Here is a 19,127-nt window from a genome sequence, read left to right as displayed (position 1 = left end):
CTGCGAACAGACACGAATTGATTAGTCGTAAGGAAAATCATTTTAGTAACTTACAAATTATTTACTTTTGCGTGCAAGAAAATTTTTTGTGAATTATATTTTTGGAAAATATTATTTTTCTGTAACGCAATTATGTAGCATTTAATTTAGTAAAAATAAATTATTTTAATGAAATACATATTCACGCATATAACACATTGCATATAGTTCTATGTTATTGTGCAATAATTAATTCATTTGTGATATATTTTGTAGTAAACTTAATCTATTTTGCATGTTTAATGACATGAGCTAATATGCAATAAATTAGCTTTTAAATTAATGTAGAATATATCACATGTACATGCGTATTAAAATTTACTAGTTTCAAGTAGTAGTAACAGACGTTAAAATCAGACTGACGATTACAGTTCTTATTTTTATGTACAGTTCAATTTTTCATTAATTATTTACATATCTAGCTTATTATTCAATAGTAATATTTATGTTATATCCATATTTAATGTAACAAATAATTTAAATCAGCCATTTGTAAAATTATACAGATACATTTAACTAATCGCAGTTTAATTAGTGGTAACGGTCAGCTTTGGTCAGACACAAACAAAAATTAAATTATTTATCAATTAAAGTTACACAGAAAGTATTGTTTCCAAAAGAATAAATAGACTAATAAGTTTAAAAATTACAGGAAAAAATTATAAACTTTTGCTTAGCTCAATATATGACAAGTAGATAAGTTTGAGGATACGGCTGACCATACAGCCATCGTAATCACTTAAGAATCAGACAGACCTCGTCAATTCAATTTACATAAGTTGCAAGTTCGCTCTCAAGTTTATTAACATATTAGCGATATTGAATTTTTCAACAAATAATTAACTAATTTATAATACTATGAATATCTATCAGCTTCGGAGATGCGTCGGGGATCAATTAAACTTCGGTAAACTAAACCCATCTCGGGCGAACTTTCGGGAGGATATAAGCTACCACTCGCCCCGTTCATCCCGGCTAAAATTTCCCGATGTTAAATAACTTTAGCGACGCTCGCTCCGTTAGTTTTTTACCATTTTCTCACATTCCATTCACGTTTCTTGACGACGTATACCTTCACGACGTGCTATCGATTAGCGAGCGCGATTTTATCGTGGCGTTCGGCCCAAGCCGTCAACGTCAGAGGAGAGGTCAACAGCGCGAGGCATTGTGCAGATGTGTCGCGGATAATAAAAGGGGTAGCGCCACCGGAGGGTTACTGAACCGCTCTTGTCGGTCACGCAATACATCATTTCTTTCCGAGGGTGCTCTCGACAATGCCGAAGCATTCTGGGCTCTCGCAATGTTCATCTAGCAATATCCATTACAAAAAGATAAAGAAGTCTGGATCCTCTGGATCCAGGTTGAACATTCCTATTAGAGATACCAATGCAGTTGGCAGTTATTTTCAATCGTGTGCTCGTTCTACATATGTACGTGCAAAATTGGCACGTGAACAATCGTCCCAGTCGTTTAAAGATACGTCCAGCGATGCGTTCATCGTTGTAACATTAATCTTCTTGATAATTTCAGATGTCAATATAACAATACATAAAGGTGTCTAATAATTATTACGATAGCTTTTTAATAACAATGCGCCATGAACAGTGGATGCTACCGAGAATAAATTATTATATATGTGTTAAATAAAACAGATTACATAGATATAGACTTTCTTTCATTAATTGGTCATCCACCTCTACAACCAACCAGACTCGGTAAACTTCACACGTTGTTTCCGTGCCTGGGCAGCCGAGCCGAAGGCGGAAAATTATTTTTAGACCAAACGGCTGTCGTTACCTAAGCTTTTTACATCATCGGGCCTCCGTCTGGGCAAAAGCGCGGATTCACGAGCGACGCGTGTATGCCGCTTAATTGGATGAGAGACCCGCGATTAGAGAGAGGATAAATGTCAAACGGTGCGTGCACCCATAACCACCGGGTCTCAAAGGATTAATTATGGGCGACGGGGACGGCGGAAAATCGCGGTTGTGTCTGCCGTCTGCAAAAATCACAACAACGCTGCCGCCGCCGTTGTCGTCGTCATCGTAATCGGCATGCACGAGCGGACCGAGAACAAGTATATCGGGACGTACAGAAAGGGGGAGAACGAGGGCTCCTGAATCACCAGTGATTTGCCCGATAAATACGATCGGCGTGGGCGTAGCATCGAGTGAAGACACGTAGGGAGGAAGCCGTAGTCAAGCTTGGGGGTCCGCTCGTCACCCGAGACGAAAGCCGGGACACGAAAGGTATAGGTGTACGGCCGACGTTAGACGTGGATGTGAAGATAAAGAGAGAGAGAAAGAGAGAGAGAGAGAGAGAGAGAGAGAGAGAGAGAGAGCGAGAGAGGATTCTCTAAACACTATATCGATTTCGGCGGCGATGCGGTTACGCGTCGTCCGTGGCTAAACATGAATGGCGGGTGCACGTTCGTGCTATCCGTTCATGTGAAACCGGACTTCCATGGTGTTGAGCACTGTCGTATGTCCGACAGTCCAGGTGAGCCGAAGGATTATCTGTTCTTACTCCGCCCGGCCGCGTTTGACTGGTGGACACGCTACTTGCGGCAATTAAACTCGTAAATTCTTGGTGAATATGTAAAATGAAATATTAAAATATTTTAAATTAAAAAGAATATCAATATTAATATTAATATAATATAAGAATATTAATTATTAATATAAACAGATTTTTATTGCGATGAGAGATAGAAAGATTTAAAATAATTTTTAAAAATTTAAATACTGTACAATATATGCGATTTAAATACATAGAGTATAATTGTGTAAAAAAACTTGTATCTGATTCTTCACAAGCTTAAAATTAGCCTTTGCAATAGGAGCGTTTTTACCAATCAAACGCGACTAATTAGAATGAAGATAAATGTTCTCTCTTATTCACTTAGAATTTTGATAGATAGTTTGATGTGAATGATATGAACGAAAAGACTTAATATGTTCAACAGTATTAAAGTCAATCGAACGTTTATTTCGAGTTATATGTTTTCTTTCCTAAAACTTACGAAGGAAAAAAAGAAAATGATTAATGCCTGAATATCCTTCCATTGTTATCGATTCACAGAACTGATACCAGCACGTGTCCAAACAGCAACCTTTCATGTTGCCTACCTACGTCGATAATCAAATTGGAACATTAGGTAAAACCATTACGCATCAGATATATCTATATATTTTCTTTTAGAATGCATATCTCGTAATTTCATCGCCCAGTTTAAAAAAATGCATTTACTTCTAGCACAAAAAAAAGACCAGGAAGATTTTATATCTATATTATATTATCAATACCTAATCATTAAATTTAAGATACGAAAAGAGAATCAGGGTTGTGTGTATTCACCGATATATTCGTTCCTCTCTCTCATTCCTGCAGAAAGTGGAGATATTCTTAAAACTGAATATTCCCGTCACTAAACTCGACGAAACGCCGCACAGGACTGCAAGAGAGTCGTAGAGAATTCATACACTTCCTCCAGGACGCACAGAAAGAAAATTGAGGATAGAGCCAACGCCTTCACTTCACTCGGTGGGTTTTATCAACTCAAGTCTTTATCCGTAGATGTATTCGCGAACCGAAGATCTTTTCGGATAACTGTAAAGAAGACAAGCAAGACACACCGTGACACTGAGCAAAAATCGAAAACATCAAGAGATTAGATACATATTTTCACTGGTATTTACATTGACCCTCGAGGTATCCGTGTTTACGACACTGGTCAGATATCTTCACCGAATCGAAACTCCGCACAAACGTGCCGAAGGTCACGGGAGCTTCGTGTCGTTTCTTCCTGTGGGAAGCGCGGACGGAGAAGCGGCGCGAAGGTGAGCCAACGCCTTCGTATCTAGCCTCGTGATCGTTATCGACTCGCAGAGCTGATACCTGGGACGTGTCCTCAGACAGAGATCCTTCCGGAACGAGACAACAACATCAACGAGGGATTAGATTATATCCAGGTATCCGGTCCTCTCCTCCTTGAGAGTGGAGGCTGCTCGCAGCCGCCGCGGCAACGCCTCTTCTGACACGTCAACGTTAGGTACAAGAAGTAAGTAGGTAGATACGTGGAGAGAGAAGGAGAGAGAAATAGAAATAAAAAGAGAGAGAGAGAGAGAGAAAGAGAAAGAGAACAGGTCACGGTTAAAGGTACACGTCGCTCCCTCGTCGCAAAGCGGTCACGGGGAGACGCGGAAAGCGGAAGCGGGAGCGGACGGAGAGGTGCGACTCCGCCTAGTCGCGCGCGCGAGAGGCACCTCACCCTGGGTAAACACACTGCGGGATGCACCACTACCACCACCACCATCACCACCAAACGGCACCACTACGCATCACCACTACCAGAGCAGCACCGGTGTATACGTACGATCAACGCCCCGCGCCACCCACCACCTTACCGACGAAGAGAGAGAACGTCTCTCCTGTGTTGCCCATCTCTCCCGGCTTTTCGTCGTATTTCCGCCCTGGTCCCTTTTTCTCTCGACGTCTCTAACTGTCTATCTACATCTATAGCTATAGCTATATCTATTTATCTACCTCTCTTTTTCTGCATTTTTCTCTTTCTCTCTCACTCTTCGTCTTTCTATTATCTGCTGTTACACCCTTTTACACCAACCCTCTCGTTCGTCCGCATGACGATGACTCACACTCACCGACACGGCGACGCTTCCTCCTCGGCTTCCTAGACACACGGCTGAACAGACCGGCGCGGCGTCTCGACCAGCCGCTCCCGAGAGGAGGAACCCTAGTCTGGGTGTCGCGGGCGAGAGCCCTCTCGCGACGACACCACCACCGCGGCAAGGAGAGACAAACGGAGAACAGTTCGAGAGGGATGCTGGAAGCGCCGCGCACGACAGTCGGAGAGAAGGTCGTGGGCGGCGGCGGCGACGGCGACGACGAGGTACGGGGACGGCGCGGCGGGGCCGGAGGATTACGTGGCCCTCGCGGTAGCCCGTAGGAAGGGGGAGACGGTCCCGGGGGGGAAACTGGGATGAGGCACGGTATATATACGGTATCCACCCTATTCTCAACGAGAAGGAGAGGGAAAGAAAAACGGAGTAAGAAATAGGAGAAGAAGATGGAGGGAGAAAGAGGGAGATCCTCGCGAAACCTACCGGGACAAGACGCGACGAACGATCGGAGAAAACTACCCGGGTGCCGTTCCCGAAGGCACCCCCCCGTCGTCGCAGTTATTGTTGTCGTTGTTGTCGCTACTGCTGCTGCTGGCTACTGGTTGCTGGCCGCTGCTACTGCTATCTCGTCGCTCGCTGACTCGCTCTCCCCCTCGCTGCCGTGGCTGGTGACGGGCCCCCGAACCTCGCCGTGCGATCACGCTTCCGGTCTTTCGCGGGAAATCCTCGCGGACGACGTAGCCATGGATACTGCAGGATCCGGCAGGGAGAGGCGACTGCCCCGTCGCGCGCGCACCCCGTTCCCCGGCCCCCACCTGTTCCCCGCCGCCGCACCCCCTGCCTCCGCCGCGATGCGCGCCCCACGGGCCGAAAATGTCAATATCCTCTCTCGCGTTGCGCCCCCTCCTCGCGCGCCGTCCATCCACCCACCCTCCCGTTACGCGGCGCGACGTGCCGCGCCGATGCGCCCTACTATACGCGCCCTCATCTCCCGCCAACCCCTTTTCGCAACTCCATCTCAATTCGCTCCCTCTTTACTCCGTCCTCCTTCGCTGTAGTACCACGCGGCGATTCTCTCTCTCTCTCTCTCTCTCTCTCTCTCTCTCTCTCTCTCTCTCTCTCTCTCTCTCTCTCTCTCTCTCTCTCTCTCTCGCGTGCGCGTAGCCAAGACCGACTCCCTCACCGACTCAGGGGTGAGACTACGATCGCGAGAACCCTTAAACTATTGTTATACGGACAGGAACTAAATAATGAGAAATGGATCGGCAACGAGAAAATATTTCATCGTGTCTCGACGTTCGTTACTAATTAGAGATATACTTTGATTTATGCATTATTTAGCGGGGGGTTTCTGTTTCGCGTGCATTCCGACAGCCTTAAACACGACCCTGCGACTCGCGCCCTTTCGCATCGCCGCCCTCGTCGCTCGCTCGATCGGTCTGTTTCCCTTAGCCGAGATCTCGAAGCTCTTTTCTGTTTTTTCTTCCCCTCGAGGCGAGAAACGGGTCATGACGGAAGGGTGGCTCTTCTCTAGGGACTTGCTCTCTTTTTTCTTGAAAGCGTTTCGCGTATCTTGGATCCCCGTCGATCGATTCCGCGCTCCCCGCTTATCGTAGCCACGCAAAGGGCTGACCGGTGCTCTCGTCCTCGTCCTCGTTGTAGGCATCATCGTCGCTGTCAAGCCGCTTGACGAGTAACCATAGCGATCGGCGATCGATGCGAGGCACGCGCGCGCCGACCATCCGGAGGGGACCCAGCATCCGCGGGAGTCGTCGTATCTTGCGCCGCGATTTTATTTCGCCGTCTAATCGCCTGATACTAATGCAATTTAACGTGTTTACGTAGTACCAACGCGTGATTCGTGCGATTTGGCGAACCTACCTGCCTTTTCTAAATACAAATAACGATATCTAAGTTGGCATTTTGTGTACAAAGAATGTCTTAATAAATATTGTTATAAATAATTCTGCTTACTTTCTTTCGCTCTAGTCTCTCCTTTCTTCACTTTTCCCCCTTCGTAATAGTCGCGATAAGCGAAGAGGATAGATAGATACGTCTCCTATAGCAAAAACACGCCACGTCTGACTAGAAACGGACCTCTTCCACTTGCAGATCAACTCGAAAGTTTTTCCATCTCGAGAACCACTTTTGCAAGAAAAGTTTTTATTGAGAGCGAAAGAGAATGAAAATATAGTTATTTTAAAATTAAATAAACTATGAATTATATATTAATTTTAAATATCTATTTGTCAATATCTCATTTTGCATATTTATATCGATCCGGAAATTGTCGAGAAAAATTTCTAAAGTTTACAATGATCGATTTAAATGCAATACTGATTTTTATTTGCTGATTTATAAAATATTTCCACCATTTAAGCAATAATGTATTCGTGATAAGACTTTATTCTGTTTTAAGAAAGAACAGCGAACGCATGTTTCTTTACACCATGAGCGAACGTGTATAAAATACGGAATGCAGCTCTATTAATTGCATTTTGTGCATTGCTCGCTTTTCTTCTTTAAAAAAGGTAAAACAGGGCTGAAGCACGTGTTTTATTTTTAAACGCAAAGTGGAAAAAGACGAGTCAGACAGGCTTTTAAATCGATTCGAGTGACACGTGACGGATCGTCCGGAGCAGTCCAGAGCATCTATTCGACGATGTAAATCAAAATGCGCGATTTTGTCTCGTTATCTCATTTTCTCTCATCTACTTGTGCTCTTCTCATCTAACCTGAAAATGCATAAAAATTAACAGCGCAGATGTTAAGTGTTTAAAAGTAAACAAGGGAAAACCTCGTGTTTATAGGTGTATTCTTAACCTCCAATATCGTTTGACGCAGCATCGTATTCGCGAGAGAGATGCTGCAGAAGGCGATTCTAGGACTAAGGTGCACCGTTCGAACGATGCACCTTCGCTCTCTGTCGAGGCTGTCGGTCGACCTCAAGAAGAATCCAGGCGACAGGATGCAAGCCTGGCAAATACACTCATATAATGGCCTGGAGGATCTGAGACTCTCTAACGTCAGGATGCCGGTGATCACGAATCCCACTGACGTCCTGGTGAAGATCGAAGCAGCTAGTGTGAATCCCATCGACGTCGCGATGACGGGTACTCTATTCCTGCTCGATTTCATGGGTGTCTTCTGTCTTGAAAGTGGCATATGAAATTTAAAGTTGACACATGTGTGACTGCAAGTCAAATGTTACAATCTGTAGCTCTGAACGTGTATAGATAATTTGGTTGAACGTGTATAGAGATTTAATTAACTTGTATACGAGTTTTGCATATTGCATTATACAAGCCATATAAATATCTAAATTAATGCTAGGATATTTTAATAAGGTTTCTCATTAATCCTTCAGTTGTGTCACTTATAAATTCTTAATCGCTACTTTTACTACTGACACAAGATTGATGTAATTCTGTAACGTTTAAAAATGACAATAAAAAGACATTTTTTTTTATTGCAGATGGCTATGGTAATACTCTCCTGAATGTTATGCGTAAAACCAAAAGTTTGACCTCTGGACCCTGGGGCCAATTCCAAGAATTAGATTTGCCGCTGACATTGGGTAGAGACTTCGCAGGGGTGGTTGTATCAAAAGGATATGATGTAGGCGACAGGTTTAAACTAGGTGAGGAAGTTTGGGGAGTGGTTCCAATCGAACAACAGGGCTGTCATGCGAATTACGTTGTGGTTAACAGTAACTTAGTAAGACACATTTTGTTCTTAATATATTAAATATTCGACAAATATATAACTTGCGATTACAGCTTTACCTATTTTTCTTCCAAGGTAAATCCACGCCCTCCGAAATTGTCTTATATCGAGGCTGCGAGTATCCTGTACGCCGGACTGACTGCGTGGTCCGCACTGTGGATCACAGGCGGGCTATGTTACAAAACGACGATGGTTACGAGATTGAACAGACGCGTCTTGGTCATGGGAGGTTCGGGTGGAGTCGGTACTTTGGCTATACAGCTGCTAAAAGCTTGGGACATGCATGTAAATATTTAATCCGCATATATTGCATTAGGGCGTCGGCGACGTGTAAAGCATCAAATTTGTTTAGGTAATCAGCACGTGCAGTAGTGACGCTGTAGAGATGCTGCAGAATTTAGGTGCTGACACTGTCATTGATTATAAACGAGACGATGCCGATGCAGACATTTTTTCAGAGGGACCGTAAGTTTTATAGTAAAGTTTTATAGTAAAATACACTGTAACATATATAAATATAATATATATGTTACATGTACGATTATTACATTTGTAAGCAGGTATGACATCATCTTGGATTGCGCGAATCAAGGGCCGGAGTATGTCAGAATGAAAGGATATCCGCACAATACTTACATAGCATTAAATTCGCCACTGTTAAAAAATTTTGATCATCATGGGCTAGTCGTAGGAATGGCACAGAACCTTGGAGATCTTCTGAAGTTCAATATTCCAAAGGAAGGAAACAAAAGCTGTGTTAAATGGGGATTTTTTATGCCTTCCCAGACAGGGATTAATGTTCTCCAAGAGTTTGTCGAGAACGAAAAGGTGTGTACAGAAATTCTACAGAAAGACATGCTTTTATCTCTTACTAGAGATTCTGTAATTTTATATTCTGTGGTTTGCAGATCGTACCTGTCGTTCAGCAAGTATACCCTTTTCAAGATTTGCCACAGGCATATGAGAGACTGAAGCAAGGTCATTTAAGAGGCAAACTAGTAATTGACATGAGATAGTAAACAGTATTAAATATACTAATGTATATATAAAATTAATATATTTTTTACAAATGGTGTGGCTTATCAGCAATAAATAATTATGTTCTACATAACGTTTCAGTATTTGTCATACTTTTCATGTCCCGTATACCATTACCGGAAAAAACTTTTTCTATAACTTCCGTCCAACAGTTTGTCGCAAGTTCCGTGGCCCTTTCTGCACCTTCCTTCAAAATCTTATCTAAATAGGCGGGTTCTTTGGTTAATTTCAATATATCCTCACGAATTGGAGATAATTTTTCTATCGCTACATCTGCTACCACCAATTTGTACCTATTAAAAACCAAAATAAGTCATAATAATCCATTTATGAAAGTTTTCGGAAGTAATCACTTTTTTCAATGAATATTATAAAATAAGATATAACGTTCATCAAATACTTACTGTCCTGTATTTAAACCTTCGGCCTCCTTACATATTTCCTCCGGAGTCTTCCCGGTGAACAAAGAATGTACATTAATCAAATTGGCCACCGCTGGTCGTTTTTCCGGCTCGTAAGTCACTTCGGATGTAAAGTCAGTAATAGCTTTTTTCAGTTTGTTCAACAGCACATCAGGTTCATCCAATATGTTTAACCTGGACTTGGAATCTGTGTGTGATTTTGACATTTTTTTCGTAGGGTCACGTAGAGACTTTATTCTCTGGCTCGGACCATCTGAAAGTATAAAAATTTTACTCGTTAGTCGATATCTTCCAAATCAAAATTAACGCGATTAAATTTCGGAAATTACTGCTCTTAGTAAGAACTTACCACTAATAAGGGTATGTGGTATCGGGAAGGTTTGTCCAAACTGTCTGTTAAATATCTGCGCTAAGTCTTGTGCCAATTGAATATGCTGAGCTTGATCTTGCCCAACGGGAACGTGAGTTGCTCTGAAAGAAAAACCTTCATTATATACTTCATTGCAGCGCATAAAAATTAATAGGATAATTTTCAATTATATTAATACTTCAAGAGACCAATTTAATAAACTCTGAAATAAATATATACCTATTATATATTCACATGTTTTGACTTCTAGATTCATCTCCTGAAGTATTGACATGTAATTGAAAATTATTTTACATATCCAGCGTCAAGATACTTGCTTGTACAATAATATATCAGCTGCTTGTAGAACGGGGTAAATGTACAAGCCTAGAGGCACATTCTTCAAGGATTCGCTTTTTTCCTTGAATTGCGGTAGGTGCGCTAGCCTCGCCATGGTCGTGATGCAGCATAAGATCCAACATAGTTCCGCATGCATCGATACGTCGGACTGTCGAAACAAGATACTCCTCTTGAAGTCTACGCCGCACGCTATCAGGGTCGCGGTCGTCAGTAGAATATTCTCTCTCAATTTTTGGGGATTCTACAAATTGCGTATTGTCAACGAGCGATAACGATGGAATATAGGAACTTAATCTACCGTAATTTTACTTGGGGCAAAGTGATGGAATGCAAATCCGCTATGCTGCACATAACTGCTTCGCCGGAGTCCTGTAATTCCACCCATCTCCCAATGGCACCGAAGTAATTTCCCAAATGTACGATTCCCGTAGGCTGAATTCCGGAGAATATCCTCTTTGGATACTTAATCTGCGTTGCCTGCAAAACATAGAAGAGCAAATGTAGCACAAATTACTACTACTACTAACCAATTTTCCATTAAATAATCAACTTAATAAATAAAACTTTCCTTAAAATGTAATAATTCTTATAGTGCTTTAAACACGTTTGTATAATTAAGCACTAATTTTATCTATCTCACAAGAATAATTGTTTCAGTTATAAAGTGAAGTTATAGATGACAAAACGTAATCGAACCTGCTTGCTACATTTTCTGAAACCCTCGGGCTTCGCTAACCGAGTTCGTCCCAGACGAGCATTCTCAGCTCGAAATATTTTCAGCATGTTTCAAATAATATCGACTTTATTAACTTTTTTTTCAATTATCCCTCGGGTGAAAGAAATTAAAGCCTTCGGCTTCTTCTTTGGGCAATACGGGGCACAGGTCTAGTTTAATAACTATTTTCAACCCTTTCTTCTTTAAATTCTTAAACGGATTATTAATCCTTGCGGATCTTTAATCCTTAAATTTCTCTTTAAACAGGAAATCCACCTCTTAATCGAGGGATATGCAGGATGAAGACCGGGATCGTACCACGCGACTTTAGGTCGAATTGAGGTTAAGGGCCGGTCGTTCCAACTTGTTCGTAAACTAAATATCATATATATGTCTTTGTCCTTCCTTCAATTTAGACAAAGATAGACATATGATTTAACTATTAGTTATAGTTCGCTAACAGGAAAGAACAACCGGCCCTTCAACAAGATACAGCGATTATTTCTGACATAATTATGATTATTATGAATTCGATTACCTGCACTGCTCCCTGCTCCTGCACCACAGGGCACAGGGTTCGTTGTAGCGGCACTTTTTGTACGTTTATCTTTTCTCCTTTTTTATATTTTTATCCAATGCCAATTATTTGTCTCATTTTAGGTGTAGAAAGTATAATGCAGGAGCAGCTACGAAGAACAGGATTTATATTGCGCTTTTTAAAAGCCGCTATACACGTAAAGATATCTGAAAGATATCTTACGAGAAAATACAGTATAATTCACAAAATGCTCGACACAAAGCAACCGCTAAATGTTAAACTTATTTGTTTAAAGAAATTAATATGTAATAATTTTTAAATGCAGAAAGCGCAGATAAAACATTTATTGGTTGCGCCACAGTTCTGCCAATGTTTCAGCCAATCGCAAACGGCCTTTCAAATTCGAAATCCAAACGCATCCAGCGACAATTAATTTCTAACAATCGTATGTGCATTTGCAAAAAGCAAGTAAAAGTTGGCTCCTACTTTCCGTCCAAAGTACGAGAAATAACAAGCGGACGGAGAAATACATTTCGAGACTCGTAATTAAGAAAAGAAAGTTTACATTTAATGAGAAATACGAATAATTCTTGAATCATATAATTTTTTAAATCAAACCAGTTATCTTTTTCGACAACGTTTAATTACGAAAAGTTAAAGTATCGGTTAATTTTACAGTCTGAATTATATAAGAGCTGATATGTTTTGCGACGGGCGCAATTAATAAATCGCTCGTCTTGTTATCGCTTTTACTTATTTGATCGATTAATCTGTTTTTTATGGTAAAAGTAAATTTATAAAAATACAGATATCGTCCCGTCTCCTCATTTCACACGCGAAATCATATTTCATCGCAGAACAATCTCATTTTCTACGTCCGATTGAAAGCTAATTATGGTCTCCACCGTGAAAATCTTCAACGTCACGGTCCCGCAAAAGGACGATCTTTGCTGCGCGATCTGCAAGATCGTAAATTCCGAGAATAATCCCATGCACATGATCTATTCCAACCATTGCGGAAACAAGCTCAAGTGTCGGCACGTACACAACGATACGATTAGTATTATATACGTGTAGTATTATACTATTATATACGATCAGTAATACATACTTTTCCATCGTTTATAATCCTTTTGGCACATTTCGCGAATTTAAAGCGAAAGATCATTGATTTCCAACGAGTTCGTCCGTCTCGATCTTAAGAAGGAAATGTCGATTTTCAGGCAATTTCTTCGAGAGACTCCACAGGCGATGGCCGCCCCGATAACTAATCGGAAACTACTCGAGGCCGGCGGTTCCCTTTACATTATCGTCACCAAGGACCTTTTCGAAAGCTGTACCTTCCGGGACCATTGTGACGCCCACGACATACAGGTGGTACGTGTCCGCCAAAAGACTCATCGTGGCTTTGCTGTTTCTTCGCAAAATGTAGGATCTCTCTCGCGAGATCAATCTTCCTCGTTAATCTCGACATGCAAATATTACGTAGATGGATCTACTCGACCCCGTTCCGACTTACGTTTACAAGGCGTGTCTACTCCACACAGTGGAATACAACCTGGCACCGCAGTGGAACAAAGTCGGGCTGTACCTCGTCGAGGGACAAGATTTTCTAAGCTCAACGGGAAGCGTCAAAGCGATCACGCTGAATATCAAAGACATCCGCGGTACGATCCCTGATTTCAAAAAGATAATAGCGTTAGATATGCAGTAGTATACATATATCCATATGCACAGAGATATATAAAGGTTTCTTTAACATATAAAGAATAGAATAAATTAGATTATATATTATATGTAGAAGATTTAGAGCGTTAAATAGATAGCTGTAAATGAAAAGAGATAAATATTGTAGACAACAGCGCTCAGTTTCACGTGGAAGCTGTAAATCTCAAAATACCATTCTTAAGACTGAATACCATGCGTCCTCTTCAACATGATTTGCAGCCGCCAGTACGCGTCCTACCGAGGTAAAAAATAATGTGGAAATTCTATGAATGTCGCTAATATAAATCGTTGTTATAAAATAAATTCTGCGCCAGTTTTTATATTATAATTAATCACTTAAATGTATAATAAGTTACTGCATCTAACAATTCTGTAATCACCTACTTGTAGCTTGAAAATGGCAAATGTGTTGAGCATATCGAGAGAAATTAAGAAAAAGTACCTGTTCAAGGATTACGAGGACCTGCGCGCGTATTGGAAAAATATGGTGCAAATCTGTTAATAATTCATCAAAACTAATATCTCCTAAGCATAATTTTATCGATTTTGTTAACGTATTGCTATACCCGCTGAAATAAAAATTAGCTATAATGTACAAAGAATAATTAATTCTTCGAAAATAGATTTGATCAAGTTATTTGCTAATATTATTAATCGGAAAATATTCCTTTGTACTTTTGTAAACTATTATTATAAAAAGCAATTTGATTTCGTTATTTTAGCACGGTTATATATTGCCAGATTACGAGAAAGGACTCTTATTTTACGATCTCGAGTTCTTCTATTTCAAGTCGAGCGTTTTCGTATATCCTGAAACGTGCTTGACCTCAGGACCTCTACAAATTCTTCCGCTTACGATGGATCCGGTGTCCAGGATTTACAAATTTGCGGGAGATCTGAGAGGAAGAGTGACGAAATTATGCGGGCAGCAATTGGACGTATGCCCGGTGGTAAGAATAGGAACTGCATATATCATTATATCTATTTTCGTTTTTGGGTTCTCTCGATAAACTTCTCGCTATCAATTCTTACAGCTTAAAGCTTAAACTAATATATTTCATTTTCTATACGTAAAATAGCATGTTAATTGCTAGTATCATTTACAAGAATCAATATAATATAATTAAGGGAAACAAAAATATGTTTAAGAGAAACACATTTTTTATACGATATATTAATAGATATATTAATAGATGTCTGAATCTAAATAAAATTACAAAAATCAGATTAAATCGGTACGCCTGACAACTGTTCTTATATTTACTTAATGCATAATTGATTTTGCAGAATACGTATGAAGCAGCTGTTATAGCTTGTTCACCGATGTTACCAAGAGTTAATAGATTTTCAGGCCGCGATACAGGATATGGTACAAGATCAAGAATTAGCAGCGTGACGCCTTTGTCTCGGGCAATTGCGTGCGATATTCCCACAAAACGGTCGCGATTATCACTACCAGGGATTAATGATTCTCTTACGTGCAAGACCGAGATTGACGATTTCGATTTAGCAATCGGTCCAACGTGTTCGACGAGTAATTTTGATAAATTGCTTAAAACTGCTGGTAGTATTTCAACGGTATTATACGACGCAGATAGTGCTGTGGCCAGCAAACCAATTGTACAGAAAGATGAAAGCAACTCGCATTATTTTAAGCAAGAAAAATCCGAGAGCAAACCTCTGGTGGTAAATATGTTATACAAGCAAATTTATAGTAATTTTTTATATAATAAGGAAACAATTAACGATATATATTGTGTCGAAGGAGTTGACGGAAAAAGAAGAGAAGCCCGATAAACAAAAACTAAAGGAAAAATTGTTAAGAAACTTTTAAGGAAATATTCTTGCGATTTGCCGTCTCAATAACAATTATTATTACTCGTTTTTTTAATATCTAAAACATGGTATTGTATCACAATTTGTATAACAAGAAACTATCTTTGATAGAATAATTAGATAATTAATTTTAAATCAAAATAAATAAATAAAAGTTATAAATTATAAATTAATTTCATTATAAATAACATATCTCTTAGAACACACATAAGCAGAAAAATCATAATGCGTTAAAATTTCCGATTCAAACAGCAACAAATTGTATTCGTATCAATCTATAAATAAAAATGATCAAATATTAATATGTTTTGTGGTTAATACATTCCTTTATTGCCTCCAGCAAGTCGCGTCTGTCTCTTTCGTACTCGATACCGATCTCTATCAAGTCTTTATCCTTAAGCGTTAAAAATAGGTCAAAGTCCACCTAGGAATAAAACAAAACGAATCGTGTATATACAATTTAAAAATTATGACAATCAAAACATATGAGTTAAGCTATTGTAATTGTAAGGAGTAATACTATATCTACTTTCCAACATTTTTCATGCACAATTTCTTTAGAAACATACTTCCTCTTTAAGAAATACAGAGCTGTGGTGGCTGAGTCCGAAACGTTTTAGTACCATAATCATTTTTGTCTGTGGCCAGTTCAAGAGCATTCCTTTCGGTGGCGTTTTGCAACGCGGCGGCGTCGGGGTATTTTCGCCAAACACGTCCTCCTCGTTAACGTCCGGAGGCACATGGGGCGATTTGACTGGGCTGAATTCGGGCGTGAACCCGATAGTGGCATTAAAATTGCACGGGAGATTCTTCATGTCAATATCCGTAGGTCGTACCGACTGTAATCTGCAAAGAATCGAATTTGTTTTATTAAATATTATTTTAAAATGTGTGTTAAATATATATATACATATATATATATATATATATATATATATATATATATATATATATATATATATATATATACACATACACAATACGTGTAAGAAATAATGTCTTAGCGATCATTTCAATGTGAAAAAGGTAAATAATTATTAAACTTGTAGTACTGCCTTTCTACCTTTGAAGTACAGCCAGAGATGATTCAGGCTGATCCTTTCTCGTCGCAGAACGTTTTTCCAAATCATTTTCCGTTGTCTTTTCGTTTGCTTTTTGGGAAAGAATGTCTGATTTCTCTATAAAACTGCCCTTCTCAAAATCGGCGACTTTCGGGAACATAAACATGTCGTACGTTAAGTTCGGTGATATTTGCTTGTCGGACTCCCTAACTACGGTTAACAGGTGCAGCTTGAGTTTTTCTCCTTTACTCTGGTCGTCATTTAAAGTAAAACGATCCTCCTTCGTACTATCAATGTCCTGTTCGCTTAACACTTCGATGTTATCCGACGTATCATTCCAATAGTCATCCGTGGGAAGTTCTTCGGTCGCCAAAGTGGCTATTTCCGGTACCGTGGAACGTTTCATCATAGTGCGAGTGTACCCATCTATGCTCAAAACATAAGTTTCTTAGATGTAGTTTCTTTAAGTTTTATTTCAAGCGGATAATGATAGAGAAAATGGAAAAGCATAAAAATTACAATTGATAAGAACCAATTATGCTTTTTTTTTTTAATACGACTGAATTCTGTGATGCAACATGAAATTAATTAACATTTTATCAAATTTTTAGTTATAATAGTGTAAAGAATATGCCATATATTCATTTTTTACATAACATAGTTGGGTCAATGGATCATAAATGTAAGTTTTATTATAAATGTTGGTTCGTGTCGAATCTTATAAAGAAAAATCGTCTAACTGGTAGTCGAGGACGGCATGCCTAATTCCAATAGTCTTAGGAACAGCTCCTCGTCGTTCTTCATGGCAGCCACGCATAGTGGAGTAATGTCATCATTAACTGTGCTCGCCAATGCGTCCGGGCAGGCGTTGTACACCGTTTCGAACATCTCCTTACTTATCGCAGCGGCTAATGCGAGGACTGACATACCTATGGTAATTTAAAACGAGAAGTCTTTTAAAATAGCACAGCGTCACAGCGTTTGGTTTCTCATTTCAACGTCACTATTCTCTCTTTCTCAATTCAACCGCATAATAACACAGTGTTCCTAATCTTTACGCAAAATGACTTATTTTCTTCTCATAAAATCTCGCTTTAAAAAGATATCAATGCAGACGTTTTAAAATTGTCATTTTGATCCTGAGAATTAACTGTAACTATAAATAGCTGCTCGCTTACCGAGATAAGTCATCTGATTAACGTCGGCGTTTTTCTCTAAAAGTAATTTCACAGTGTCGACATTCCCATTACGAATTGCTTGCATCAGCGGAGTCCAGCCAAATTGATTCTTCCTATCTACGACACGGCAGTTCTCCTTCTGGTCGAAAATTTCCCTCACGATCCCGAGACAACCGTTCGCCGCGCTTACATGCAGCAGATTCTCATCGTAGTTGTTTACGGCGTTCAAAGTGTATCCTTCAAGAAAATTTGTCACGGAGTTTATTTGATATTTTACAAAAATTTAACCGGAATGCGCATACAATTCCAGAATACAAATAACTGTTTTACAGTTTTAAGCATTCATCGCTAAATGTAACAATTAATTATGGATCTAATAAGCATCTAATTAATCCATATAATTGAGGAGAGTTTTTACCTTGCTTCTGCATCGCGGCGATCACCTGTGCCTCCACAATTTTTTTAGCACTATCGTGCGAGCCTGGGTTTAACATTTTTTCCTCTCTTCACTCTTATCAGGTGCGTTAAAAAATTGTTTTACAAGATAATTCTTTGATTCTAAGATCAATAGCTTTCTTCCTCTCTAAACAGCAAAACCTGATTGAGCCTCATTACTCGTTATTGTCCATACTGAGAAATTTGCCAGTTATATTCATATCAAACAGTTTATTATAACACTTGTACATATTGAAAGCAGTCCTGACTCCGCTAACCTTCCGTATAATACTGTGTTGATTTATATTATTGTCTATCCTAAATATTGCCGCGTAATGTCATCCGTTGGCAAATGTTTCCCTTTTTTTCAAGCGTCTTTACCAAAGAAAACAAGACTTTGCGATTTGTATACACACAACGTCTGACAAAAAAAGAAAAGGAGATGCTAACAAATTTCTGTATTAAATCTATCATATCAGTGCGCAAAAGGTGTATATCTGTTAAATAAAATTAGATTTTCCGCTATTGCAAGTGAAGACAAAATTGCTCTGCAACGAGTTCATTATACTCATGTCAGCTTTTCATTATACTCAGTTTTTTTAATTTTCTTTCCGCTTGTCTTTTTTTTTTTTAAAGAGAGAGGGGCCCGGGGATAATTAAAGATCTAGACATTTATCGACTAATATTCTTCTCGACCGTTGATATGAATATCCCAGTTAGCCTATAATGATAAAAATGGAAATAATCTTATATACATAAAAACATACATATGTTATCTACAAAACATAATAAATCATAATAAACTTAATTTTATATATCGCGAGTAAATTTCCACGCGACTTTCACAGAATCTTGCTGATGATAAACGACAATTTAAAATAAAAGAAACCTTGGAACATATTGAATCGTCGGGCTCGGGCATCGTCGAGCAACGCGCCGACGCGTCTTCCGCGGCCGTTTATTTTCAGAGTGCCGTCGGACGTATTAATTAGGAACGCGGTAATGAGATGCGTGACGTGAACGGCCGGAACGGCCCCCGGGCAGGGCCGCTCCGGGCACTCG

The 19,127-nt window shown here is 39.7% G+C and overlaps 4 protein-coding genes and 1 long non-coding RNA gene across 17 annotated transcripts in view; 3 read left to right on the top strand and 2 right to left on the bottom strand.

Moving 5' to 3' along the window:
• Positions 1-5,463, bottom strand: part of Sif (guanine nucleotide exchange factor still life) — a 45,629-nt gene extending 40,166 nt beyond the window's left edge. For 10 of the 12 annotated variants that reach the window (XM_077409295.1, XM_077409377.1, XM_077409322.1 and 7 more), the window contains exon 1: positions 3,397-3,537. The gene's annotated coding sequence lies outside the window, so the exon portion shown is untranslated. Of the gene's footprint in view, positions 1-3,396; positions 3,538-4,700; positions 5,118-5,162 lie in introns of those variants that run through there. The other 2 variants (XM_077409304.1, XM_077409313.1) reach the window with 2 other exon arrangements.
• Positions 11-3,562, top strand: LOC143899632 (uncharacterized). The gene is made up of 3 exons (XR_013257548.1): positions 11-2,538; positions 3,121-3,196; positions 3,430-3,562. It is a non-coding gene; the product is annotated as an uncharacterized LOC143899632 (long non-coding RNA).
• A 1,688-nt stretch (positions 5,464-7,151) lies between the features above and the next one.
• On the top strand, positions 7,152-9,516 carry LOC143899536 (NAD(P)H oxidoreductase RTN4IP1, mitochondrial). 2 transcript variants are annotated; one of them, XM_077409894.1, is made up of 7 exons: positions 7,152-7,343; positions 7,490-7,792; positions 8,155-8,396; positions 8,481-8,690; positions 8,758-8,870; positions 8,966-9,233; positions 9,314-9,516. In XM_077409894.1, the coding sequence occupies exons 2-7, from the start codon at positions 7,543-7,545 to the stop codon at positions 9,419-9,421; spliced, it is 1,191 nt and encodes a 396-aa protein (XP_077266020.1). In that variant the 5' UTR covers positions 7,152-7,343; positions 7,490-7,542; the 3' UTR covers positions 9,422-9,516. The 2 variants fall into 2 exon arrangements, with proteins under 2 accessions (XP_077266020.1, XP_077266017.1); XM_077409891.1 differs by having other exon boundaries at positions 7,152-7,792.
• Trprs-m (Tryptophanyl-tRNA synthetase, mitochondrial) lies at positions 9,446-19,125 on the bottom strand. The gene is made up of 11 exons (XM_077410014.1): positions 18,955-19,125; positions 18,049-18,786; positions 17,631-17,867; positions 17,193-17,381; positions 16,455-16,878; positions 15,961-16,237; positions 10,884-11,051; positions 10,553-10,815; positions 10,215-10,336; positions 9,848-10,118; positions 9,446-9,736 (listed from the first exon to the last, which is right to left on the bottom strand). The coding sequence occupies exons 2-11, from the start codon at positions 18,122-18,124 to the stop codon at positions 9,502-9,504; spliced, it is 2,262 nt and encodes a 753-aa protein (XP_077266140.1). The 5' UTR covers positions 18,125-18,786; positions 18,955-19,125; the 3' UTR covers positions 9,446-9,501.
• Positions 12,662-15,462, top strand: LOC143899619 (uncharacterized protein C18orf63-like). The gene is made up of 8 exons (XM_077410028.1): positions 12,662-12,864; positions 13,051-13,204; positions 13,317-13,494; positions 13,683-13,797; positions 13,946-14,042; positions 14,278-14,505; positions 14,843-15,241; positions 15,321-15,462. The coding sequence occupies exons 1-8, from the start codon at positions 12,722-12,724 to the stop codon at positions 15,387-15,389; spliced, it is 1,383 nt and encodes a 460-aa protein (XP_077266154.1). The 5' UTR covers positions 12,662-12,721; the 3' UTR covers positions 15,390-15,462.
• Positions 19,126-19,127: the final 2 nt, after the last annotated feature.

This window comes from Temnothorax americanus, unplaced genomic scaffold (assembly GCF_048541705.1).
Source record: "Temnothorax americanus isolate GAGA-0224 unplaced genomic scaffold, ASM4854170v1 Scaffold10, whole genome shotgun sequence".
NCBI lineage: Eukaryota > Metazoa > Arthropoda > Insecta > Hymenoptera > Formicidae > Temnothorax > Temnothorax americanus.
The sequence above is the reverse complement of the archived record's forward strand: the minus strand, read 5'-3'. Positions and strand labels throughout refer to the sequence as shown.

Bases quoted from the DNA above. Each gene is read 5' to 3' on its own strand.
- LOC143899536 (XM_077409894.1), top strand. From the start codon at position 7,543: ATGCTGCAGAAGGCGATTCTAGGACTAAGGTGCACCGTTCGAACGATG. The intron at 8,871-8,965 runs GTAAGTTTTATA...ATTTGTAAGCAG, and splicing joins GACATTTTTTCAGAGGGACC to GTATGACATCATCTTGGATT. The intron at 9,234-9,313 runs GTGTGTACAGAA...TGTGGTTTGCAG, and splicing joins AGTTTGTCGAGAACGAAAAG to ATCGTACCTGTCGTTCAGCA.
- LOC143899619 (XM_077410028.1), top strand. From the start codon at position 12,722: ATGGTCTCCACCGTGAAAATCTTCAACGTCACGGTCCCGCAAAAGGAC. The intron at 13,205-13,316 runs GTACGTGTCCGC...AATATTACGTAG, and splicing joins ACGCCCACGACATACAGGTG to ATGGATCTACTCGACCCCGT. The intron at 13,798-13,945 runs GTAAAAAATAAT...ACCTACTTGTAG, and splicing joins CCAGTACGCGTCCTACCGAG to CTTGAAAATGGCAAATGTGT.
- Trprs-m (XM_077410014.1), bottom strand. From the start codon at position 18,124: ATGTTAAACCCAGGCTCGCACGATAGTGCTAAAAAAATTGTGGAGGCA. The intron at 16,238-16,454 runs GTAGAAAGGCAG...GATTCTTTGCAG, and splicing joins TCTCTGGCTGTACTTCAAAG to ATTACAGTCGGTACGACCTA. The intron at 10,816-10,883 runs GTAAAATTACGG...CGCAATTTGTAG, and splicing joins ATTCCATCACTTTGCCCCAA to AATCCCCAAAAATTGAGAGA.